At 39.4% G+C, this 27992-nt stretch overlaps 1 protein-coding gene across 2 annotated transcripts in view; it reads left to right on the forward strand.

Annotated features, from left to right (window-relative positions):
• The window catches only part of LOC134883864 (dipeptidyl aminopeptidase-like protein 6), a 193991-nt gene that overhangs the window by 32325 nt on the left and 133674 nt on the right, over positions 1-27992 (forward strand). Inside the window, exon 1 of one of the 2 annotated variants that reach the window (XM_063912326.1) lies at positions 14231-14725. The exons of the other annotated variant lie outside the window; for it this stretch is intronic. Coding sequence (XP_063768396.1) covers positions 14561-14725 — 165 coding nt within the window. The 5' untranslated portion in view covers positions 14231-14560. Of the gene's footprint in view, positions 1-14230; positions 14726-27992 lie in introns of those variants that run through there. 2 annotated transcript variants of the gene reach the window in all.

Here is a 27992-nt window from a genome sequence, read left to right on the forward strand (position 1 = left end):
CAGCTCATTGATCTGTAGACCCAAACTGTTGTATTACGCAACTTCCATGCATGTAGCTGATACTATTTCATAAGCACAGACATGTTTCTTTCCTGATAGTTCTCCAGTTTTCCTCTTCCTCCTGTCCTCCCTGCTGTGTTTCTGTCTCTTTGCCCAACTGCCAACTCTCAGCACACCTTCGCCTCACTAAATCTGTAATGTAGATGTAAAGAATGCAGTTTGGCTGTATTCGCTGGCAGATGCCTCTTCCATGGCCAGCCCGAAAGATTACATTTATACGTCCATTTCAGGGGATGAGCCCGCCAAAAAAACACAACCAGCCTCCTGTGGGGGGGAAAGCTTAGCGAGGAGGGAGAAAGGTAGTGAGAAGACAGAGAAAGAATGAGAGAGAGAGAGAGAAAGAGAGAGAGAAGCCAAACACACAGACTTTTTGCAGCTGCTTCTAGTGAGAATTTTGAGATGACGACTTGTTTTGGTTAGCCAAATACTGATAAATCCGATAAGGGAGCAAAGTCTATCAGAGGTTGCGAAAACTTAAAAGAGGGATACACAGCGCTGTGGAAAAAAAGGGGGAAGTAAGGGGAGAGAGACAGTCAGAACGAGTGAAGCAAAAATATCCAAAGAACCCATCTTGGCGAATGGATCAGGGTTCATCAGACCGAATCCTTTTCTCTTTGTGATTGATTGGCTCACGTGGAAGTGAGCGTGGTCAGCTGACAGGGGATCTCAGCTTCGTGGAAGAGAGCTTCTCTAATCGTCCCACTTAAGGGAAAGCGTCAGGGTCATTTCAGTTCTGAGGAAAAAGGAGAGAATAAGAAGAAAACGAGTGTTTGAGGAGCTACAGCCATGTCAATGCTAATTGCCACCCAGCAGGTCGATTCCAGCACCTCTAAAATGGTAAGCTGCACTGTACTGTAGTGTGGATTCTGTTGAGATGGCTCTTTGCCAGTAACTGCAGCTCAGTAGTTTCTTTATTGGTGCTGTTGGGCTCTTGTGGTTTGCATTAAGGTTATTCCCCCAAAACATTAGTTTTTTTAATATTGTAGCTGAGTTGTTGCCACATTTGTGGATCTAAGATAATATAACGCTTTATTGAGATTTAGATTATTATTTGCATTCTTCAAGTGTAGATGATGTGACTCTTATGAACTTGTGTCGCTTGTTGGATAAGATGTGTAGATTGCTGCTATACACTTGTCAAGTGGCCCTTGGCTGCAGTGGTTTGTTTGGGGAATAAAAACGAGTTTCACTTTACTCAGAGGCTAAATGAGAAGTTTTGCACCAAAAGTTTTGAGGGCTGTCAGTTGGTTCAGCAGACTCTTTAATAGTACTTTACCATTTAAATCCCTGTAACATCTTAAGGCAGACTGGCACAGTATCAAGTTCTGACTCCAGTTCAATTACAGTGTTCATGCAGGAAGACAGAGCAAGTGTGCATAACAAATTTGATGAAATGCAAAGTGGCTTCAGTCACAGGCAGAATTTAAAACCAACGTTTGCATTTTTAGACACCACTACAGTCACCTTTAAGTTGTTTTTTTATTTATTTTTATTAAAGTGGCACATATGAGATCATCTTGTGGTGGTGGGAGGGCAAGTGTAGTCCTTGATGAATTATCTTATGTCAGATAGCTGGGCAGACACTGTTGGAGTATGTTACAAAGACACAGCTGCACATGCTGCATGCTTAGATCCATTTTAACGTAAGATGTACTTTATCATTCCCAAACTGGGAAATCTTTACGTTGCAGCAGCATAAAACAAAACAAGGCATTGCACATCATTAGAAATTAAAAGAGTATAAATAACAATTCTAAAATGTACTTCAAAATTGAAATACAAATAAACCAGCATTAGAGAGTAAAAGTTGACTGTGAAGATAAAACGGTATGTGATACAGTATAAAGAAAAGAAAAACCATGGCTTTGTCAGGAAAAAACAATTTTATTTTGAAATAAAGCATGAGCTACTACTTGCTATTTACTGTGAGGCAACATTTATAAAGTTACTTCAGCCTGTTAACCCCTTTTTAACGCAGAAATTCCCAGATTTCACAATTTCTTTAATGTCGTAATCTTACACGACTTAGACATTTATTTGTGAGTTGGCAATTGTGGAATTATGATGATTTTTTTGCATTAATGACTAAAATGTGAACGTTTTGAACGGGTGCGCAGTTTCAATCAAGCACTATTAACTTCTTTTATCTGGGACCCTTGCTGTAGAATATCATGAGTATGGTTTTTGACAAAGCATTGGTCAGGTTTATATTTTAGCTGCATTTTTTCTTCGAGTCAAGGAGTTTGGAAAGGGCATTGTTATATTTTACAATCAGCATTTGTAGATTTAGATAGAACTAGTTTAAATCAGCTAAGCCAGGGGTGCCCAACCAGTCGATCGCGGTCTACCAGTCGATCGCGGGCTGAGTTCCAGTCGAAAGCGAGAAAATGTTGTGTGTAGGCTATCCTCTTACTGTTGTGTAAAATAGGCCTACATTAAAACTTCCAACTTAAAAAATCTTAAATATAGTGTGTATATTTGTACAGCTGTATTAAGGTAGATCAGGCATAATCAAAGAAAAAATCTCACGTGCTTCTTTCTATCTGCGCGCGCAGGGTATGGTTGCTACGTTGTAACTAAGGACTCGGAAGGGCGCGAGAAGCTTGACTAGAGCGAGTGGATACTACCATGGCGGCAGAAGCTAAAAAATCTCAAACTTATCATTTTCATTCAGAGTGGGAGGAGGATTATTTTTTTGTGTATTCGAATGCCAAGTCCATCTGTCTTATCTGCAATGCAAATGTGGCTTTACTAAAGCAACGGAATTTGGAGCGGCATTTCAAGACGGTCCACAAGAGCTACGATACAAACTTCCCAGCTAAATCACCACTGCGCATCCGAAAAGTCAAGGAATTGAAAAGTCAGCTAGCAGCAAAACAGTCCATTTTTACCAGGCCCAATACCACGAGTAAGGCTGCAACCTTAGCCTCTTATCGTGTCTGTCGTGTTCTTGCAAAAGGAAAGAAATCTTTCAAGGATGGTGAGATTGTGAAAGAAGCGTTCATGGATGCGCTGTTTGCCGATTTTAAAAATCAAAGGAAATTGTGTCTGCTATTCAGGATGTGCAGCTATCAAGAAATTCTGTTACATGGCGATGCGAGGGAATGGCGGAGGATGTTGAACAGCAATTGAGGAATTCTCTGCAATTCGATGAATCCACTGATGCTGTGGTTGTGGCTCAGCTACAGTGGGGCAAAAAAGTATTTAGTCAGCCCCCAATTGTGCAAGTTCTCCCATTTAAAAAGATGAGAGAGGCCTGTAATTTTCATCATAGGTGCACTTCAACTATGAGAGACAGAATGGGGGAAACAATTCAGGAAATCACATTGTAGGATTTTTAATGAATTTATTGGTAAATTCCTCGGTAAAATAAGTATTTGGTCACCTACAAATAAGCAAGATTTCTGGCTCTCACAGACCTGTAACTTCTTCTTTAAGAGGCTCCTCTGTCCTCCACTCGTTACCTGTATTAATGGCACCTTTTTGAACTCGTTATCAGTATAAAAGACACCTGTCCACAACCTCAAACAGTCATACTCCAAACTCCACTATGGCCAAGACCAAAGAGCTGTCAAAGGAGACCAGAGACACAATTGTAGACCTGCACCAGGCTGGGAAAACTGAATCTGCAATAGGTAAGCAGCTTGGTGTGAAGAAATCAACTGTGGGAGCAATTATTAGAAAATGGAAGACATACAAGACCACTGCTAATCTCCCTCGATCTGGGGCTCCACGCAAGATCTCACCCCGTGGGGTCAAAATGATCACAAGAACGGTGAGCAAAAATCCCAGAACCACACGGGGGGACCTAGTGAATGACCTGCAGAGAGCTGGGACCAAAGTAACAGAGGCTACCATCAGTAACACACTACGCCGCCAGGGACTTAAATCCTGCAATTCCAGACGTGTCCCCCTGCTTAAGCCAGTACATGTCCAGGCCCGTCTGAAGTTTGTTAGAGGGCATTTGGATGATCCAGAAGAGGATTGGGAGAATGTCATATGGTCAGATGAAACCAAAATAGAACTTTTTGGTAAAAACTCAACACGTCGTGTTTGGAGGAGAAAGAATGCAGAGTTGCATCCAAAGAACACCATACCTACTGTGAAGCATGGGGGTGGAAACATCATGCTTTGGGGCTGTTTTTCTGCAAAGGGACCAGGACGACTGATCCGTGTAAAGGAAAGAATGAATGGGGCCATGTATCGTGAGATTTTGAGTGAAAACCTCCTTCCATCAGCAAGGGCACTGAAGATGAAGCGTGGCTGGGTCTTTCAGCATGACAATGATCCCAAACACACCGCCAGGGCAACGAAGGAGTGGCTTCGTAAGAAGCATTTCAAGGTCCTGGAGTGGCCTAGCCAGTCTCCAGATCTCAACCCCATAGAAAATCTTTGGAGGGAGTTGAAAGTCCGTGTTGCCCAGCGACAGCCGCAAAACATCACTGCTTTAGAGGAGATCTGCATGGAGGAATGGGCCCAAATACCAGCAACAGTGTGTGAAAACCTTGTGAAGACTTACAGAAAACGTTTGATCTCTGTCATTGCCAACAAAGGGTATATAACAAAGTATTGAGATGAACTTTTGTTATTGACCAAATACTTATTTTCCACAATCATTTGAAAATAAATTCATTAAAAATCCTACATTGTGATTTCCTGGATTTTGTTTTCTCATTCTGTCTCTCATAGTTGAAGTATACCTATGATAAAAATTACAGGCATCTCATCTTTTTAAATGGGAGAACTTGCACAATTGGTGGCTGACTAAATACTTTTTTGCCCCACTGTATGTGTGTTCATTCGAATGGTTTTCGACAATATGAGTGTAAAACAAGAGCTGCTGACCATTTTGCCTTTGAAAGGGCACACAAGAGGCACAGATATTTTTCAGGTTTTTATGGAATTCGTTAGTAAGAGCAAATTGCCCCTCTTCAAACTTGTCTCCATTACAACCGATGGGGCACCAGCAATGATTGGATGTACTGCTGGGTTCATAGGATTGTGCAAAGTCTGAATGTTTCCTGGATTTCCTGAATTACCATTGTATAATTCACCAGCAAGGGTTGTGCGGGAAGATTTTAAATATGAAAGACATGATGGATGTGGCTAACAAGATTGCGTGTTCTGTTCGGGCCAGGAGTCTGCAGAGGCGATTATTCCGTGCGCATCTGGAGGAGACCGGTGCAGAACACACAGATCTGCTGCTGCACACAGACGTAAGGTGGCTCAGCAGAGGTACATTTCTGGAACGGTTTTCTGAATTGTTGCCCGCTAGAAGACAGTCAGTGGCTCTTGGATTTAGCCTTTCTTACCGATCTGACTGACAAACACATCATCAACATGATCAGCTCCGTGAACGTCTTTAAAAGCAAGTTACAGCTGCTATCAAGCAGGTTGCAACAGTGTGATCTGCGGAACTTTCCACACATGGACACAGAACTTAAGCGTCAGGGCAAAGACTGTGCGGAGCTTGAGAGTGCACGTTATGATGATCAAGTGCAAAGCATCTTGTCAGAATTTGACAGGCGCTGTACTGACTTTGCATCCATTGAGCCTGTTGTCAGTTTTCTCAGTTTTCCATTTGGGGAAAATATAGATGTGGATTGTATAACGTCCAAAGTGGCATCACTCTTCAACCTGGATAGCGGTGCTATTGAGAATGAGATCCTCAACCCAAATAATGACATTGAGCTCAAATCAAGAGCTACACCTGACACAAATGTCCAATTCTGGAATCTAATGCAGAAAGAGAACTATCCCAACCTCAGACAAACTGCAAATAATTTTACTGCACTTTTTGGATCAACATATTTGTGTGAGTCTGCCTTTTCACGTATGAAAATCATTAAGTCAAAATACAGATCCCCCATGACAGATGACCACCTTGCGGCCTGCTTACGGCTGGCACTCAGCTCCTACTGTCCGGACTATGAGAGACTAGCTTCCTCCTCCCGGTGCCAGAAGTCCCACTAAGGTAGAGAACCACTTTTCCAACTTAAATTAGGCATTGTATTAATTGGGTTGTATGTTGTTGTGTTGTTACGGGCCAGTCCTAGGCCTTCTTGTGGTTATTCTTTACACGACGTACATTTACTTCAATAAATGTATTATTATTGTTAAAACTTGATCTTTGTGTCAGAACATTGTGTTATTATATAGGTGCACAATTAATTGTGGAGCTATGCTATGGCTTTCAATATGGCTTGGTAGATCTCGACACACTTTCAACTTTAAAAGTAGTTCAAAAAAGGTTGGGCCCCCCTGAGCTAAGCAGTAAGTAAGTAAGTAATTTGTTGCATTGAGCAATAACGCTTATGTGCAATTTGTAGATTAGTAGAATCCACTTTGGATGTAACTTAAATTACTTTACATGTTTTTTAATTTTACATTTGTTGTGCATGCACTTTTAATAGGGTTTTATTTTTCTTAATTTTTGTCTCCATCCTCTCTTTTACTGCAACAATTTAAATTTCCCCTCTGTAGGACGAATAAAGGTATTCTGATTCTAATTAAAGCGTCATACTGCTAAATATCTGGACATATTTCATCTTCCCATCCTCTCTGTGTGTCCCCTTTAAGAATTTTGCTGGTCTCAATACCCATTTTTTCATCAACATCAACTATAACCACTGGTGGACTTATAAACAGTGAGGGTCCATGTTCCAGAGCCCGGGGTCAGCATTTCAGCAGCAAATCAGATGATTTGCCGCCCAGCAGCAGTAGTCTGAGGGTTTGATGTCCCAGATTTAATACAAAGCTCCCACGCTTTCCCCCCAACACCTCCCCAGGCAGAAGCACACATCACTTTTTTATGTTAAGATGTCTCATTTCACAGCTAATGTGTCTACGTCTAATCACTCTGTTACATTAAAATGGTGTCTAGCTCATGAACTATTATCCCTGATAGAAATTCCTCACTTTAAACACTAGAGACCGTTCATGCTTAGTAATGATGAGTGTGTAGCAGAGGTCTTGAATGTAATTGCGATGACATTTTGATACAAACGTTATTGGGGAAAAAAATGGTGCAATTCCTTACAAATTCAAGTCATGTTTCATCCAGCGTGAAGATATATTTTTGCTATTAATAATACTAATGTTATTTTAGCTATGTAGCAGATTAGTTCTGTGAAAAAAGTGGGATATATAACAAAATAAGGCAAAATTTAGTATTGATTCTTTCTGAAAAGGCGGATGATTGACTGCAACACACAACAAAGGCTGAAAAGTGAATAAATGATTTCTCTGCGGACATTTGTCACCGGCGTAGCTCCTTTGTGGCATTTAAGTCCAACTTCTCTTCGAATAAATCAATAATAACTTTAAATCCACAGTTTTCTATTTATTTAGTCATTCACACAACCTTTTCAATTTTCGAGCCAGAACCAAAAAGCTGAGTGGAGAAATGACTAATGTCGAATTCAATGTATGGATCTGTTGTGCTAATTGAAGTCCTGGCTACACGTTCAGGCTAGTTCTCGGCCTCGTGTCGAAATTGTGACTGGAATCCTATAGTAAAAGTAATTAAAAAGCCATCAGATAGCGACAGCACGTTGTTGCAGCAATAACAAAGTATTTTTTTCCAACCATACATTTGTGGTGTCTATAGATGCTGTACTGTACGTGCATGGCAAATTTAAATGTCTGGCTGAGAAATATTTATCTGAACTTTATAATCTCCCTGCCCCCTCTTTCAGCTGCGTTTATTTCCTGTCCGCTTTGCTCTTCCTTCTGTGGTTCAGTTATAATTTTAGGACCTCTGGGGGTACAAATAAACAGAGAGCTTGGTTGTGTGTCATGCTGCAGTCTGCAGTGCTTGCAGGAAAACAACAAGGAAAACTATTGACAAATAAGCAAGGGAGCCAGATGCCTGAATGCGTACTGTTTTTTTAATGCTTCTCACCTGGTAACTTTTCTTATTTAGTGACAGGTGCAGTGGCGAGTCGTCAGCACAAATGAATTAAAATAATAATTCCCCTATTATGTTTAAAATATATGTTTAAACATATTTTAAGATCATGTTTAGTGGATTCTGCATTGCTGCTTCGGACAGCGTTCTTCTGATCAGTGTCCAGAGTGTGCCTATGGAGCCGGGCTGAGCGATGTGGGGCAAGCTACCTTCCTCATTGTAAAAATTAACCTGTACTGTGAAAACTAAAACGGCATCTATTGAGTCAGAGCTGATTGGCTGTGTGTGTGCCGCGAAAAGTGTAGTTATGAAGAGGAGAGAGCTTAGACTACATCACCAGCGGTAAATAAAACAAAACAGAAAATGGAACAAGTTGACCATCTACTGGATCTCTGGTGAGCGAAAGTATAGTTTACGTTGATTGTCTGTGTTTAGGCTGTAGGCTATCGGTCTGCTGGATCGATTCATATTGTAACCACGGTGACACGTGTCGGTGTTCTCCATATATAGTATTATGTATTATAGTCTGGTGTTTTCATGCTGAGGCATTACTGTTGTTGTTATTGTTAAGTGTTGCTTTGTGGTAGCGCTCTTTACTCCATGTATTAAGGTACAAGATGCCTATACACTGCCTGGCCAAAAGAAAGGTCACACACTCTAATATTCGTTGGACCGCCTTTGGCTTTGATTACGGCACTCATTCGCTGTGGCATCGTTTCCACAAGCCTCTGCAATCTCACAACATTTATTTCTGTTTTGTATTCATTTTTCGCCAAGATTTTGTATTGATGACGGGAGATTCGCACCACTGCGCAAAGTCTTCTCGAGCACATCCCAAAGATTCTCAATCATGTTCAGGTCTGGACTCTGTGGTGGCCAATCCATGTGTGAAAATGATCTAAGTTGTTCCTGCCCCACCAGTTTTGTACATATAAAAACGTCACTGGACAGGTGTAGTTTTAACATCTTTAAAAATGGAGAACCAAACGTTTATAAGATAAGAACGTTTATAGAAAAGGCATAGCAGTGATTCGAGCTAGATTCTAACATCCGAACAACATTGCAATGATGGAAATAAATTGCCACCCTCAGAGCTGTGAGTGTTGCCTGAAAAATTAGTCATACCAAGTCAAATAGTTGATGTTGAATTTATATGATTTCAGCATGAGAAATATTTAGTGGATTTCATCAAATGGTTACATTAACTTCACAATGTGTCATAAAATAGCAGACAGCAACAAATATTTTGTAATTTATTGATGACAGCATTAAGCAGAAAGTGGAAAGCATGCTTAAAACACATTTACCTGGATATCAACATTATTTGTTTAATTGCTGAAGTAGTGTTCAATCATGATAGCACTCTTCACAACATGCAGGTTGATGTTTATCCACCATAGAACATAATGCAGTTTGTCCACTGGGGATGGAGATGAAGCAAACTGAAATTTGGAAAGCAGCAATGACAGGTAGTGTTATTTCTCCAACAAAGCGACAGGTTTCCCATGGCTTCTCAAACAAAAAGCCCCATATGCTGTCTTGTGTCTTTTGCCAGCATCTTCTTCTTATTGGTCTTGTGGCGGTTTGCAACCTTAATAGGTGCATAACGTCACCTTCTGTAGGGTACGTACTATGTATATTGACCCTAACTCTACATATTAAGTTCAATACTTTTATCTTCCTCCTCAAATCTGTCTATCAATCTCTACCACTTATCATAACGGCTGAATTGTTGCACTGATTGTAATATTGTCACAGCTGTGTCTTATTTATACTATTTATTCAAGGAGTTTTAGCATGGTTCTGCTAAATATGATTGATGATTTTATAACCCAATGAGCTAGTTTAGAAATAAAATGGTAAACACTTCATATTATAGTTTTTAGTGACTTATTTGGTTCATTATAATGCTGGGTTTATTGAATTAGTAAAAAAAAGCTGGCATTGATTCAACACCCAGGACATTTATTAACCTTGCACAATCCATTTTAACTTAGTATTCCACATGCTTCTTTCTCAGCCCCTTTTACTGGATTTGTTGGGTTTTTTGCCAAGCTGCGATAATGACAAACCACCCCTCAGCAAACAGACTTTTCCTACTTGGACCACCGTCCCTACCATACCTTAAATTATTCTGTTGGACCCGTCTCGGAAATGGGATCCAAGTCAATAGAGAAGCTTGAGATAAGTGAACAGTATTTTTTATTCATTCCCTCCCAGCCTTGAATCTGCAAATTACCTTTGTGCCTTTTACACTTTATATGTGCTTGATGTTTCACCCACCGTTACGGCTCATCCCACAACTCCAGGCTTTTCCATTTCGCCCCTCTAGCCCTCCACCCTGCTCTTTTTGTCCCTCTGAATTTCCTGGGGACTTAATCTTGCACATTTCAAATAGGATTGTGACTCAATTTGCAATGCTTCATGTCACTCTGCTGGAAAACTCCACATTTGATTGATATAGACACATTATAAAACTGCCAATGAGCAAAATATGATTTTTCAAAAGTGTTCCCGACCTCTTACCTATTTGTCATTTCCAAGATTTGTTTTGGAATGCTTTGATAGTTCCTGAGTGATCGGCAATGCGGCATTGGGCAGATGGATGTCCATAACAAAAAAGGGGGTCTTGTCCTGGGATGGTTGTTGAGGCTGGTAGGTGGTTTCACAGCGGCGGGTGACAGAACCTATTAATTTGGTCATTTAATTTTAAGTCCAACAGTGTCAGGCTCCAGCACCTTCAATCTCTCCCTGTCATTCAAAACAAGCCTCTAGCCAGCAGGCAAACACACACACTCAAGCACACACAGAGGAAGCCAAAATACTTTTAATCTGAATCTAAAACTTAGCCTTGCCTAAAAATGTGAGTACCCAGAAAGAAGCCTTTAAATCTGTCCGACTTATACCCTAGCACATTTTAAATTGCTGTTTCGACATCCTGGCGATAGTCGGGGACAGATGTAAGGGTGTATAAAATGACTGCAGCTGCAAATTGGGTTCTCTTGTCATAAAATACAAGTCCAACAGACCCAAGTATCCCGGGTAATGGCAAGATTGATTCTCCCCCATGTGAAGCTCGGGATTGAAGATAGAGGTTTATTGCAGTGCTCTCGGTAAGAAATGGACCGCAACAGAGAAATATGACACCACCGTATAAATTCAGTTCTCGCGCTCTCTCACTCTTTTTACTCTCCCACCTGAACCTTCGCTCCTACTGTGAATCTGGGCTCCATCACAACTCTAATGGGGAAATGTTTTTCAAGGTCAAACTTGTCTTTTATCATACAAATAGTTGCCACGGTTTTGGTTTGTTAGGGTGAGCGAAGCAGGTACAGTAGGACCCAAGTGCAGGACACATACAGGTTTAAACCAAAAATACCTTTATTTCAAGGCTAACTATAAATACTGAGCTGTCCACCTCTAGACCACATTCAACTTCAACAAGGATCTCACAACAACTGAAAGACATACAGAAGTGAAATACCAGTAAGAGTAATCACAAAGACAAGACACAGGTGGGGAGGGAGGAGAAACACAGGAGCACCAGGTGAACACAATCAGGTAATCAGATAAGAGGGAAGTAGAAGCAGACATATCTAGGGGTGCACACTTTTCAGAATAAAACGGGAAAACAAAAACAGATCTTGACAAAACAAAATAAAACACAGACAGATCGTGACACGACCAGGTTTTAAAATGGATCTTTTTACTAACTAAAATCCTGACAAATAAAACCTATTCTCTCTGCATTGTAACAACTAAACCCATTATATTATTGTACATTAGTGTAGCAGACTCACATGACTTTATTTTGTAAAGGTACTAATACCAATACTTATATTGTATATATTGTTTTTTCTACAGAACCCAGTCTCTTTACATGAGCAAAACATAAAACATGTCAAGAGAAAATAATTCAAAAAAAAAAAACAGCTGGAATTTCGGAGGGTGTGAACAGGACCGGTAGTTGGAAAAAGCAGAAACACAATATATAGGATGTTGTGAAGGCAATAAACTGAGTTAAAAAAAAAAGAAAAAAGTTTAAGTACAAAATGCCTGATGTTTTCTTTCAATTTAGCTGAGATTACCCTTTGAGTCTTGTTCTAATTAAATCTTCTATCATTTTTCTTACTCCACCCAACATTCAAGATATTGATTCAGTTATTGTCAGGATGATTGAAGTCCTTTGGATCACATTAATTGTGGTCTGGCAGTCCCACAGCAAAAAAAATGACAGTGACACAGCTTCAGAAAATACTACACATTGACCCTCACACTCCTCTGCCACCTGCCCCCCTCTCCGTGGCTGCTTCTTCCACACTTATTTCACTTTATGAGAAACTATGTATTATATGTCAGATAGTTGTGGTTGACAGACATATTCGTGCTGGCAGATGTGAACACATGGGCGTGCTTACAATGAATAGCAGGACATTTGCATTGATGTTAAGCATCACAGTGTTCAGAAGTAAAGAAACATAAATAGAGCTTAATTTCTCCACTAGAGGACAGTGTTGGTCCACTACTCTTAATTCAAATGTTTTTAATATCTGAGTGTTAAAGTTGTAGTTATTGTCTGACGCTGTTTGGCTTGTATTCTCATATTGACTTTAAGAAATAAACATTCAAGGAAAACACTGATATCATTTCTTGTCCCCAGAATAAAGGAATCCCCCAAAATATGACATGACAGATCAATTAGAACTGTGGGTGAAACAAAATGCATATAAAGCTGCTCTAAATCTCTCTTTGTTGTTTGGTGATCAGGTAATACTGTGGTAGAAGTGCATTTAGATTGTTTTTCGTGGCTTCTTTTGTCCTCTGGAAGTTTGTTATGGCTCCACTCGGCTGCCTGTCCTTCCACAAACAGCAGACTTGGGCGGTGATTAAACCACAAGCTCCTCCATTTGCTGCCCAGCTGCAGGGCTGAGAGACGCAGACTGCTGTGGTTACCTCTTCATAGGGTAGCCATGGAAATAATTGTATTTAGTATGATATCAATCGATATGATGAGGTAATCTAATAAAATGATATGGGAGGAGGGCAGGCACAGGAAGCGTGTTGCCGTTAGTTTATTATTATGTAGTTTTTACATCATTAATAATCAGAAGACTTTATCCATATTACCTTAAAATATACTGCATCAGTACCCTGGGGACTATCTGCAGTTTGATAAATTCTGCTACCCAGCCTTTTTTTTGTTTTGTTAATCACATCACTACAGTGCCTGGAAATTGAATTGCATTTGCCAGAGTCTGAGATTGATTTGATGTTCAAAAACACATGGCAGCCTTTTTTTTCCTTTACTTTATGAAATCTTTCTTGGAAGTCAATAGTAAAATGTTTGGCAGAGCAAGTCGGAACTGCGGTCTGTAATGTCTGCACTTCAGTTTGCAACAGAGTAATCAGGTTAGCAGCATCAGGGTGTGTTTTAATCTTTTTAGGAAGTCTGCTTGATTGAAAGATAAATCTGAACAGATGTGGTTATTTTGCTCTTAGGAGGCTGTGGATGTAAAAGGGAAGGCCGGTTACATTTCATGAGGCTTTAAGCTTCTCCCTAAGCAGATGTGCCTGTACTAGGACTTGTGTCAAGGTTGTGATCACAAACCGTGATGAGTGTAGGGGTTATTTTTACTCACAAACAGATTACAGATCTATTTTGTATAAAATGTCTGGGACGCAATTAGGGATGAATATGTCCTACAAGAAGTTGTGTATGTTTTTTGAATCTAAAAAAGTATTACAATTTGCTTTGACATTTGTATCTTGACTAAGATGCATGCTTTAAAATGTCCTTTTTAAGCAAACAGTTACAATTAAACAGAAAAAAACAATGGTTGTTTCAGTTATCACCTGTCACTAGAGAAAGATTAAAACTATGGAAAATCTCCCTGAGTGATGCCAGGCACATTAATCTTCTTATTTTATGCTCTGTCAAAAGCTGTCCCTGAAAATGTGCAAGGTCTGCCAACATGTTCTGTCTTTCTCCACATGGGGGCGCTGTTGTTCTCTGCACGACATCTGTGTGATCCCGCTGGAGGAAAAAATAAAAAACTAATAGAGATACACGAGCACATTCTATCTGCAAACTCGTGATAAGTTTCGACTGCAAGCCCATTATATCTGACCGGTTATGTTAAGGTGTGTCGCTCGCAGCTGTTTGGTACATGAGCAGGTTCCTGTGCTCTCATAGACCTATAAGTCCCCGAACGGTTATCAGCGGTCACTTTCTTTCCTACCAAGAGGGAGACTGGATATCACTGAGGCTGCCTGCTCCTCCTTTCGGATCCGGATCATGCAAGCTTTATTCAGTCTCCAGTCTGCATACCTTTGTGTTTGCATCAAGTTGGGGAAGTCCGAAAACTGCGTCGCTGCAGCACTGGCGAGCCCCGACCAATGAGCCGAACAGAACGTGCTGTGAATCCTGAACACAGTTTGGAGTTGATTTTTTTTATTCATTTTTTATTGAAGTGCAGCATCTTCTAATCGAATTACATCAGCTGTTCATTGACCCTTCTAACTTGGACTTTTTGTTAATTGCATTTATTGATTGAGAACACACACTCGCCAAGTTTTGTTTTTTTGGTCGACATGGCGGCACTCTTTCAGAGATTCAGCGGCCGGATCAACACAAACAAATCCTTCCCGAGCCCACCAGAGGCTAACCATCTCCTCGGGCAGGGTGTGGAGGGGGAGCGGACGGCAGAGAGCCAGCGACCCCGGCACCAGCACCGGCAGCAATGCGAGGACGAGGATGTAAGAAACTTAACGCTGTCTTCTCCTTTGCTTGTCCTCTGACATCTCACAGCCATTTTCAAATGGTTGATCAGTGTAATTTCATATTCAAAGGGCGTGATATATTAATTGATCTACTTAACTACCCTGCTGTTCATTACCCTGTGAAAAGGAAAAGTTGTTCAACTTGCGTAACTGTATCCTTAAATGACGGCTTGAGTAAACTAGCATAACGCTCAGTGGCGCTGTGTAGTCACATAACAAATCTCACAAATGGGCAGGACAGCTTTTTAACAAAACCTGCTATTGTTGATCACGTGTTTTTACACGTGTCACGCTGCTATTTTAATCCAAGTCTACCTTGAAATGAGTAAAGCCCGTGACAACATACTGCAAGATGACCACCACAACACCTGCTTGAGGTATCAATCAAGTCAAAACTGATACTCCAAACATACTCAATATATGTTCACTTTCCGCCGAAATGATTCATGTTAAACCAAAAGTTGTAGTGACATACTGCACAGTATGCATGTTAGTTTACTTTGTTTAGGGATTCTGTGGAAGGATTATTGTGAAAGTCCTTTTATGAGGGTATTATAATGCATGTTTTGCCGTCATAAGCCCCTGCATGAGCCTGAAACATTGTCAAATGTTCTGTAAGGACATGTAGTCTTGCGGAGCTGTTGGAGGTGCTGAAATAGCGACTCGCTCTGGTTTACGCACTGTTGTTGCTCTCCATGGTGCCAAAACATCGTCTCAGAAAAAGCAGATCTTGTTGGACTGTTTACTCAAAACTTAAAAAACACATACTGTTGTCTTTCTTGTGAAAACATTAGCATTTTAAAATCCGCTTTTTTTGCCGTCATTACCATCAGTTGTATTCAATGTGTGACTTTGATTTAGGATGTGAAAGCAGATATTAAGTTTCTACCCATCCTAGATAATAAAAACGCCATACAGGACATTCCTATTTTATTGTTCAAAACATGTGTCTATAAATGTACTTAAGGTATTCAAAATATAGGATATCAGAATCGTAACATGATTTTAAATTGGTCTTCTGGATCAATTGCATTTTGTGCCCCTACCCCCAATTGTTGGGATGTAAATTTCAGTTTCACAGACTGTCCTGTTTGCTGTAAAGCTCTTTTTATGTCTGCCTCCAAATTAGCTTCTGGTCCTTATTGTTGGTGCCTTAACTCTTAGGCTCTTCTAGCATAATTGTGTCCACTGCAGCACTCATACTGTAAAAATATACATCTAGTAAGGAGCTATAAAGAGTGAATTTCAGTCACTGCTAGCACATTAAACTTGAGACCTGCATTTTCACTGCTTCAAACATGTTTTACATCATCACAAACTACTTACAAACTAACTCTAGCATGCGTTATGCAAATAACATTCGCAAGCAATCGGACTATGGTAAAAAAAAAACAAGCTTTTACATCATAAAATATTCTGGTATTTGTTAGTGTCAGTTGTTGCAAAGCTTCATTTTGCAATTGTGCAAATGTGGATCATTTGGGATATTTGAAGCCCCTTTATTTTCAGTCACAGTCAATCCTTGACACAGAGGCAGGACTTTAGAGTATTGATTTGTGATTTGCATGTGGAACATGGTAGATGAGTCGGATAATTAATATGTCTTATATTTTTTTAATTGTAAACTCAATGCAATGAACATGAAAGCCAAAACACAAACCATGTACCACCATTATGTTTATTTATTCAGTATATTTATATATATATATATATATATATATATATATATATATATATATATGTGTGCCTCCATGTTTAGAGTCCCATCTATTGCATACTAAATTGTGTTTCAAATGTCGGTGCTGTACAGTATAGTGCGAGAGGTAAAACTTTGGTTGAGATGTACATGAATATAACATGAGGTTGATTTATTGACCGGTGGTCCTGTCTTTGTGTTTGTTGGTGCATAGAACTCCAACATGATCTGAAATCAATACAAACAGTGATGTATCGTCGCTATTCATCAACCTGAGAGTGTGGTGGGGGATAGATAGAGCTTTGTCTGACAAAGAGTTTTGTATACAGGCCTGTGCAGTGATTATTGCAGGGCATGGATGTGTCTATCATCTGTGTTTCTATGGTTTAATTGGTGCAGATTTGTAGTGTTCCTATCGTGCTGAGCCCATTTTAATATACACAGTGTACACATATACTGTATCTCTATAGCAGTCTTATTCTGCTTAGTACTCTTCTTTTTTTAATGTCAATCCAAGCTTTGGCCTCTATCAAGCTGTGTGGCATTAATGAGAGTCTGGTGGAGGTGACATTTACCATCGTGCTGTGGGGATGAGAACTAAAGCCCACTGGGATGAAGAGCTCATCCACTGACCTCCCTACAGAGTCCCTACCCAGCCCTGCTCTGCCACTCCAAAACTTTATCCATTTATCCCGCTCGGCTGCTACTCCCTCCTTTCACAGCACTTCTCTAGCACAGCATCATGACTGTTAGTGGCATTATGATAGCACATTTTATAATAAAAGAGTTATTTTGTGTCATTGGCAACACAGTTTATAAAGCCTTAAACATTTAGCAATCATTTACGGCAGCGTGTTTTTTTTTTTTTGTATATTGTACCACTGATTTGCGGATGTTAAAAAAGCTTGATGTTGGGTTCATTACAAACACTCTGGCTGTCTCTGTATAAACGTGTAATTTAAATACCTCTATTGTTAGCACTTCCCCGATTCCTGCTGTGTCGCTTTCCTCCAAAAGTTTTTATGCAGTGTATTCAAAGAACACATCTGATTTCAGGATATATGTAAAGGTTAACGGTCTTACAGAAGAATACCTTGCTTTCTAAGGACACATTTAGCAGATTTTAATATGACAAACCAACATCCCCATGCATTTTCCAAAACGAATGAATAATATCTAATCTACTCACTGTTTATCTCGCATATATGAAGTCACATGACAATAGAACGATGATATCTGAAACACTAATAGTATGCATTTATTGCAGGAATTACTTTCAATGTCGTGAATTATCCAGATTAAGACCAAAGTGATGCTGCAGCATAGGAGGCAATATTACATTATAATCATATCAAGTTTATAAGTTAGATCTTCCGATCATATAATAACATAAGAGGGATTAGTATCCCTCAAATAGACAATGCATTTAAAACAACTCATTATCGCTTTTGTTTGGAATCAGCTTGTTTTCCTCTCCTTTTCCATTGCCTGCTAAATCCTTCTCTGTCAATACCTCTGATAGGGATCTTAGTCTGAAATCCTCTCTGATGCTGATTCGCGGCTTTTGAAACAACTCATTAGGATATAGTCAAACATGTCCCATTCCCCCACCCTCAAAGCTTTTTGTTTACAAGCCCATGTTATCTGCAACTACTCTGGGTACTGGGGTACCATTGTGATTATTGAAGTGCTACTGACTTTTATATCTGATGGCTTTCTGAATATGAAGAGATTAACTTCTAATGTTGTGTAACCATAGAGAGATGCAATAACAAGTCCTAAAACCTGGAAGTGAGTTAGCATTTGACCACTTCTGGTTTCCTCGTCTCAGTCAATGGGATTTCTCAGTAGGATTTTGGAAAATAGCTCGAAATAAGGTCTGTCTGGTCTCACGTTTTGTTCTAAGACATTAAATACATCAGCAGTGACCCCACTGGTGATTTTTGAAGAGTTGACGATGGTTGTTAATAAGTGGCTGAATAGGACTACAGAAGCTGTCGAGGACGTTGTACGTCATTACGCCGAACACGTAAACACTCCCGCTTAGTTTATTTGCCCCTGTTCTGCTTGAAAGCAACTCTTGCAAACTCTTAAAACTAACACTTCAACTTGTACAATATTGAATCTGTATTCAAGTCAGTTGAAAGGATCTTAAGTTGGCGTGACGTTGAAGTCGTGCAACCCTGCTGTACTGGTCTGTAGTTTGTTTATAGCATAATGTTAGCATTTTGCTACTGGCGATTTATGATTAGAAAATTATAAAAGTAGGGCAGACGTGGAGATTATCCGACTGAACAAAACAAGCATTTATCAAACAGGTACGTTTTCCACAGATCTTACTTTTCACAATATTCCAAAATCCTTATTGAGAAATCGCCTTTTTTGTCGAAGGAATCCATGCGCAGCTTACTTCCGGGTCGGCCTACAAAAATACGTCATCCATGCACCACTCTATTCACTCTCCATTGGTCTGGTTCAGTCCTATCTACAGTAAATAGTTCCATAAAGCCACAAATTCCCCACTTGAGCTTCTGCTTTCCCCAACCGATTCATTTAAAGCCAAAAGTACAGGCAGTCTCACATCTCAGCGTCATTAATAATATATCCTCTGTGATGGCATTTAAATGAGCCAAAAGAAGAAATAGATCTTCACTTTCACCATAAAAGCTCTGTTCCTGTGGTGGGATTTAGTTTATCTCCACAGAACCCAGAACACGATGAAATGTCTCTTGTTTGGTCTGTCTTTCTGCTACCATCAGCTCAATCGTAATGAGTCTCAGGAGATATTTGTCAAAAAAACAGCCAAATTAAGACGTCTTACCAACAGAGAGGTGAGTGTGTATTTGTGTGATGTGTGTGTGGTTTTAGTCGCGTATTCCCACCGTTCTTTTTTAAAAACTCTCCCTACTTATTTGAGTGATTATATGGTCTTATGGCTCTGCGTCTGCACTTTGCATTAAAAACGAACATAGGAAAAAAAAAAGGAATACATCCACCCCTTCACATTAATGTACACTCACTTTTTTTTAATCTTTGTCGCAACACAAACACGCACGCGCACACGAGCACACGCACGTGCAAGCAACAAGAGGACATTTTTTTCTTTCTGTATGGATTATTATAAGACCATGCCCTGATATCCACTTTAAATAAGCCGGCCAGTATTCGCTGTGGGTTCTATGATCATGGAAATATTTTAGATGAAGAACATAGAATAATAAATATACATTATAGCATAATATGCCTTTATTCAATGTCAGCAGATATACAGGTTATTTTAGTGTATAACATGGCTATGAATAAAATAGGGGGACATTTGTTTTCCTTCAATGGGAAGATAGCAAATTCATTATAGTGTCCTTTGCTTATCATCTTTATGTTTTAGTATATATTGCTTTCGAAAGATACCATCGTGAAGACTCTTTTTTTCTCACCTTGCATCAAGACAAATTCTGAGGTTTTATTAGCACAGCTCACAACATTTATCCAGTATCAGTGTTAATAGTTATCAACTACCTTTTACTATGTTTAATTACCAGCAATACTACGACTACTACTTCATACTTATATCATTTTGTATTATTTCCTCCCATTGGATTGTTGTTTCACTAGGCTGCTATAGTCAACGATGTAAACGTATGATAAATGATATTCTGTGAGTTGATTCAGTTCAATAACAAGTATTTACTTTTTCTCCCTCCTGCGATAACCCCGTTTGTTTTTCATTAACTTCAAGCACTTGCTGCACCGGCTGATTCATTGTTTTCTGTCAGATATAATCACTTCAGTTTGGGTCTTGTGGTTACTCGGATGTGATTGCTTTGTTTCATAAAAATAGGTCAGGATATCCTGCTGAGAGCAAACACGCTGAGAGAGATTATGCATTTGTGTAATTGTTTAAGGCTGTAGAATAATTTTGACAACACGGGTGACTCATTTTACTCCTTTGAACCACTAAATGAAATATCGTACGCGTTGATGGGTTAAAACTCTGATTGAATCTCGTTTTGAGAAAACCAGAATTTAACATCAAACTTTTTGTCACGAGAGGACGATTCTTATTGAGTTTAACGATCATGAGATTTTCTTCGAGCTCCAACATGAGATATTGTTTTTTAGTGACTTGTCTTAATAACTATGAGATTGATAGGACATGTGGTTTTGACGGTTATGACTTCGGTGATATCCTGAATTTACTAATAGTGCCATTTTCAGGTGAAAAATGTGTAATATTTCCAATCGTTTAGATCATAATCGTCTGCAAAACTCATAACATCAGCCTATGCTGCAATCTGTATGTTTTGCTGACAAACAAATTGGATAGGTAAAGCTAAGTCGGTGAACAAGATTAAACCTGCTAAACATCACCATGTTGCCTGTTGTCAGTTAGTATGCTGATATTACCTTTCAGCTCAAATAACATGGCCACATTTAATAATCCATATCAATAACAGTGACATTCTGTCAGTCTTGATAGCAATCACAATCACAATCAGGTTTATTGCCAAGTAGGTTAACACATTTGAGGAATTTGTATTAGTGTCATGGTGCATACATACACATAAATACAAATAAATGTGATGAAAAATTTCACATAAAAAATATAGCAATATGTACATTGAAATATAAGTGTACCCATAGAAATGCAATTACAATTTGAATACAAATATGTGCATTTACAATGTGCAGAATTCACAATAACAATAACATAACAATACATTTTATTAACGTTTGAATGTAGTATTTTGCAAACTGAATATTTTCAACTGAATGAAAAACATATTTTATCTGAGCAGCTTGAACGGTGAATGGTCTTCGCTTCCCAGGAAACTCTTACTGTAATTAGTTTTGAATAATAAACTACTACTTCTCTAATCCAATCTGATTACAGGAACAATGTTGGCCAGGTTTTGTTCTATTTTCTATTAATTAACAATTTGTAAGTGAGTGATCAATAATGGCACTGATGGAGTCATCAGTCTGAAAACTATAACGAGTGGCATGTGGAGATCTGTTAAAACAGTAAGGCCAATAGAGAAATAGAATTTAGACATGTCCAGTCAGAAAACAGCAAATATAATCACTTCCAACAATCAGTCAAGACTAAACAGTGAGCCTTTGCTGCCATAGTCTACACTTTCAGTAACAACAATCTTTAACCTCAAGCTCTGTTTTATCATCCAGGGAATTCATCTTTCAAGAAAAAAATATTTGACACTTTATGCTGATCAAATATGGCATGCTCTCATGTGCACCAATTTCCTCAGTGATGAATTATGCAGCCAGCAGCGTGTAAAACAGCATAATGGTTAATTTATCATCAGGAAGCTCTTGAAAACCAAATCAGGTACACATTTAAGTGGGCAAACTATACGGCTAAGCTGGCATCCGTATGCAAATACCAAATGCAGTTGTCAGAAGACAGTCACATTTAATCGAACATATACTGGAGTAGATTTTAGTTTGTTCGTGAAATTGGTTCTATATAGAGAGGTGTGTGCATGCCATCTTCTTTAATGTATAGCAAAGTAAAGAAATAGATTTGTTTAATGTAAGTTAACCATTAAAATTAAGAAAAAAATGGACACTATGGCAAAATCATTCCTCTTGAAATCTCTGTCTAGCAATGATTATTATGCAAAGAGTGCATGTTCGCAACATGACATAGTCCAGAACTATTCATTGAAAGGATTTATACAAGAATAGCGCTTTACATCACATTGTTCTCTCCGAAGGCCCAACACATAAAAAATGTTTCTTCCCTATCACTATAAGCGTTTCTTCTTGTCTCTTTGAACCTATGTTTTTTCTCAGGAATGGAGAAACAATTGCTCAGTAAACAGACCATAGGCTCCGAAAAAGGCCATCCATCAATACCATGGTGGCACCATGTGTCTCACTGTTGACGTCTGCAACTCTCCAACTGGTGCTGCATTCCACTTTGTGTTGTGCCATTCTGGCAGCTAGCTGACGATAACAGATGGCGAGCATTAATAACTTCATCTCAGCGTAAAATGAATTCATATCCGACCTCTTCACAGGGCATTTCCACTCGGGAGAGGCAGACTATAGAGGATGAGCAGGAGGAAGGGGAAGCAGTCACCAACATGCTCTTCTCTTCTCCCTAATACGTCTCTCTGACACATGCACACACACATGCACACAAGCTGTGCTGCATTTATCTTTTTTGGGTCAAAAAACCAGAGCGCTGATTTAGTCATTATTTATGACTGGATGCAGTATTTGTAAGATTAGGGAAGGAAACGACACAGCTAGTAAACAAAAAGCATGTTATTTACATAAAAGTGTGACTGGTGGGACCTCAAACGCACCTTAACATTGGAGATGAATGTTATAGGGTGAATAAGCGTTAATTTTGTGTGCTAAAAATCTAAAAGTCTAAAAGTAATCTAATTTTAGCTGGGCGTGTTCACTTCTGCAGGTTTTGGATGTTGTTTGGATGTGGTTCTTTAGGGTTTGGTCGTGTTTTTCTTTAAACATTGTGATTCAACACAAAGAACCATAGTCTTCTTATAGTTTTCGACATGTAACATTCCTTTCATGTTGAATATTAATTTTGAAATGAATGAAAACAATGTGAAATGTAGCATTGTATTATAGTCAGTCAGTATTTTTTAGGAATCATCATCTCCTTGCACCACTATAGGCTATCCTGTTCCTGTCTCAGTGAGGTGTATCTTTTCAGAGGTGCTTGAGAGAAGGCTGAAACAAATTGTTCTTGAAGCAGGGTCTGCAGGGACTGAAGGCTAGCCGTACAAAGTGAGGTTAAATCAATGATACAGGGGATGAGAGATGATGAGAGGGAAGTACAGAGATAGAAGGACGAAGGGAGGAAGGACAGTGACGGACAAGATAAAGCATTTGCCTTAAAGGCAAAGAAGCCGACTCTTGATCAAAACCAGAAGCACATAATTGAATCGTGTATTATATAATAAAGGCAGAATAGGGTATCTAAAAGATATTTAAGAAGCATTTGACCCAGCATGTTCAGCCTGGAAGACAAGGCAGAGGCCTGATCCGTACAGTAACAGGGGTTATGGTTTTGCAAATAATTTATTTCCTCATTATTAAGTAAAGGCTTTTGACACAGCAATTACCACTGAAGCAGACTAGCAAACTGCAGTAGTAAAAGGCACTTACGAGGCTTGTTTATGCCACATTTACTTATTAAAGTATGTGTTTTTGTGTGTGTCTAAAATGAAATGAGCTTAGATACAGATTTCTGAATTAGCAGTGCCCTCAAAAGTCTAAAATGCAAATAAAAACATAATTTTAACACTTCAAGATAGATTTCTACCCCTGTTCTGATCCAAATACAATCTTTGGCAACAAACACAATCAACACCTCCGCCTAAAATGACCAGGACATACAGTTCCAGCAGAAAAAGGACATTTGGATACATTGGTTAGTAAAATAAGATTACCAGTACAATTATTCCTCCTGCCCCTTGACATACAATTCACTTAAATATAAGTATTACTGTAATGTAAATTGTTTTGTTTTGTAGATAAGTACAAATTAAAATTGCAAACCACTCATCCCTTGCGCAACTTCCTGTTAGGAGCCAACATGTTTCAGTATTTTAACAGCAACTAAACATGGCGCCTGTAGATCAGCAGTGGGTCGTCCAATTATTGCAATGCTGGCGATCCCCGGGGCTCATGTCCTTGAGAAAGATGTTTAGGAATATGCTGTGCTTGTTCAGTCATTGGTGTGTGAGTGTGTATGTAAATAAAAGTTGGACTGTAAAATGATTTCATTCAATGTTATTTATAAAGTTAATTTAGCAACAACCTACATATATGGCTGTTACTTGTGGCTTGTTTTCTGCAGCAACACTATACACAGTTCATGCTGTGCGTTTTCTCAAGATATGCAAAGAAAACATTATTTTAACATACACTACAGTTTCAGACAATCTGATCATATTGACAGCTTCTCTAATTGTCATTTGGACTTCTTGCTATTGTTGCTCTTACAATTATATGTCACTGGTTTCGGTCTACCTGACCATTTGTCAGTTTATTGATGATTCATTGATTTGAAATTATTTGGTAGTCATTTTGATACATGAGTGTTCGATTTTTTTTTCTTCAAGCAAACCCTTCTCCCTCTTAGCTTCTGACAGGATTTAGTCATCTATGGTAATAATTAACCTTACTTTTTTTTTAAACAAGCAACTAAGGTATTGAGAATAATGCCTTGTGCTATGGATCATTACATTTACATGATTTCAAATGATTTCCTCACTTTTAGTAGACAAAACAATACATTGAGATCATAATTAACATACTAATCATCGGTTAGTTGGAGACCTATTAATAATAGTAAAATAGTCCTGCATAGAGTGGTGCAGGGGAGACGTGTTTTTGTAAGCCGACCCGGGAGTAACGTGCGCATGGGACAAAAAAGCATTTGGATTTGGTGTTATAGTATGGAATATGGTAATAAATAAGATCTGTGGAAGACGAACCTGTTTGATAAATGCACGTTTTGTTCAGTCGGATAATCTCCACATGTCTACCCTACTTTTATCATTTTCAAATCATAAATCTAATTGGCAGAAGCAAAATGCTAACGTTATGCTATAAACAAACTACATAGGAGCACAGCAGGGTCCGCGATTTCAAAGTCACGCCAATTTAAGATCCTTTCAAGTGACTTTCGCGCAGACGCATATTTTAACAAAGCTTTTCCTTTTAGCCACACTGAATTTAACTAGAAGTCATGGCTGTTTCAATCACCAGTCTGATATCGTTTTACAAAGATGAGCTAACACATTTAGCGAGAGTGTTTACGTTTTCGGCTTAATAGACGTTGTAATAGACGTTGTACGTAATAATAGACTACAGATCTGTAGTCCTATTCAGCCACTTGTTAACAGCCATCGTTTTTCAGACACGTTAACTCTTTAAAAAAATCACCGGGGTGGGGGTTACTGCTGATGTATTTAATGTCGTAGAAGAAAACGTGATCCGTCTCTTAAATTTATGTTAACCACAGACCTTATTTCGAGCTATTTTCCAAAATCCTACAGAGAAATCCCACAGACTCTGAGACGAGGCAACCAGAAGTGGCGAAATGCTAACTCACTTCCGGTTGTTAGGAGCCCCCCCCCCCCGCCGCACCACTCTATGGAAGATGACTTTTTGGCATAGTGCAACAAACGAGCACTATTGCCATCTTAGGCTACAAAGTTTTCCGGCGGACTAACCCAGTTTCAGACTCTGAAGCAGTATGTCTGGATGCCTTCCTGCAACGTGACTCCCTCACAGTTTCTGATTCAAGTTTCCCATTCTGAATGTCTGAGTCGGATAGTAATTGGATAAATGCCTAGATATTTAATCAGGTGATGGTGTCCATAGTAGTCTGTACATTCATACCGAAACAAACTGATAATTCCTCTAAAGCAGTGGTTCCCAAACGGTGTGCATTCCACCGGGTGCGTCTGCGCCGCGGTTTGGTTCCGACCTATGAACGGTGCCATAACCCACCTGGAGCGTTTCAGAAGCGGAGCGTCTTGTGTGCACCGTTCGCAGTTGTTGTTGATTTGGTCATATTTCCTGGACATTTGTACTTCTAAAAGAAAGTAGTAGGCTGCGTAGCGAAATGGTTTATTTCTGTGTCTGTTTAAATTGTGTTTATTGTTGTTATTTTTTATTTTGTTGTGTTGTAGCCTACAGACAAAGTTAATCATAATTGTATTAGTCAAGTTATAAACGACATGAATCAAAGCTGTGTTGCTGTATTTTAGTTGTAAAAAATGCATTCATCATCATAATAATTCTATATAATTTACACACAGTGAGGAGAATTCTGGTATTTCTTCTCCAACTTGAAAGACTACAGAGGGAGGGGGGGGGGGGGGGGGGGGGGAGCTGGCTTTGGATGCACCCCCTTAACCAGCGAAGGAGACAACACCTTGTGGCTGAGCTGAGGCTGGACAGCCAATGACATCATCAATACTTTAGGATGAGTGCAGAGCAGATGGATGAACTTCTGTCCTTCCTGGGCCTTGAACTGACCAGAAATCAACAAATTACAGAGCTGCCATAGAACCCAAGCAGAGACTGGCCGTTTCACTCCCTGCCGGGCGCTTTGCAACACCTCGCGTCTCCATCTGAAATAGACCAGCCGCGTATTTTTAGCTGAGGCCAGCGCCGTGACGCTTCTGGGACGCTTCTGAAACGCGACGTGGCGCGTCTGGTGGAATCACACGCATTGACTAGAGTGGCCGCATTTGCTTGGGGCGGCGCGGCGCAGAAGTAACGCGGCGCAGACAGACCCGCTGGAATACGGGGTTTAGGCCTAGTGCATTTAACTGTACAAAAGGTCATGACATTGATTCTTAAATCATTTTGTTAATAAATGATTAACAAAATAATATAATCAATTGTGAAATTGTGTTTGGCATAAGTAAATGAAAAAATGTTTTCACAGAGTGATAAAAGGGATACTATGTGTTAGATTGCCCAGATATGATTATAGGTGTGCCTTGAGGTTTTGGTTTCGTCTTATGTGTGCCTTGGCCAAGAAAAGTTTGAAAACCTCTGCTCTAAAGGACAAAGCATAGAGAGCAGAGTGTCCTTGTGACAGATACTCAAGTTTCAACACTCTACCATCCACAGCTGTACAAATCATATCTTGATGCTGTTATTTCTGCAATCTCCAAAAAAAACAAAAAACCTTAAATGCTAAACTCTCAGCACGTTCTTGACATGTTGTGTCTCCCTGTAGAAGCAGAGGGCTGCCGTTCAGATGTGGGTTAAAAATAGGGAAACAGCATGACTCTGATTGGCAGGTTTTCTCCGAGTGGGACATGGCAGTTTTGTAGTCATCTGTGATAGAGAAGTGTTTAGGGAGTCTGTAAAAATGAAATGTTGAAATCATATACGGAAAGAAAAAGATGTCATAGTGTACTATTTGTCTTCAATCTGCAGAGTTGTATGCTACAGATCTTTCCCCCGTGATCCGAATGCTGTTGGGTTTCTTTGTTACAGTCAATGTGTTATTCTCCTCATCTGTTAATCTCTTTTAATCTTTCTCTCTTCCTTATTTGTTGCTGGATATATTAATTCTGCTACACCTTTTGTTGACTGAGATATTTAGAAATGAACATCTCATAAACAACAGAATTTGACTCATCACCTTTTCTTAATTCGGTGCATTGGAAGCAGAGCTTTACATGTGTCTTTTTCAGTTTGCCTCTATGGCTGCACGTAAGCACACAGAAACAGCCAACTCCCTGCAGGTAAGGGTCTGCTTGAGCTTGGAAATAATACAGCTATCATTTAATCAAATTTTCTCATTCTGTTCTTGTTAAAGTGATTCTCAAGTAGGCTCACATTGCATACTCACTGACATACAGTGTTACTTAACCAACTGAGTTTTTTAGCTGTAGAGCTTCTGCGTTGGCCAGTCTATTTTTATCCTTTCATCCATTACAGATTCTGGGTTGTTTCCTGAACACTTCACAAACTGGAATTGCCTTACTTTTCTTTCTACTGACCTGTGGAGAGCTCCAC

The sequence above is a fragment of the Eleginops maclovinus genome, chromosome 21 (genome assembly GCF_036324505.1).
Source record: "Eleginops maclovinus isolate JMC-PN-2008 ecotype Puerto Natales chromosome 21, JC_Emac_rtc_rv5, whole genome shotgun sequence".
NCBI classification, from domain to species: domain Eukaryota; kingdom Metazoa; phylum Chordata; class Actinopteri; order Perciformes; family Eleginopidae; genus Eleginops; species Eleginops maclovinus.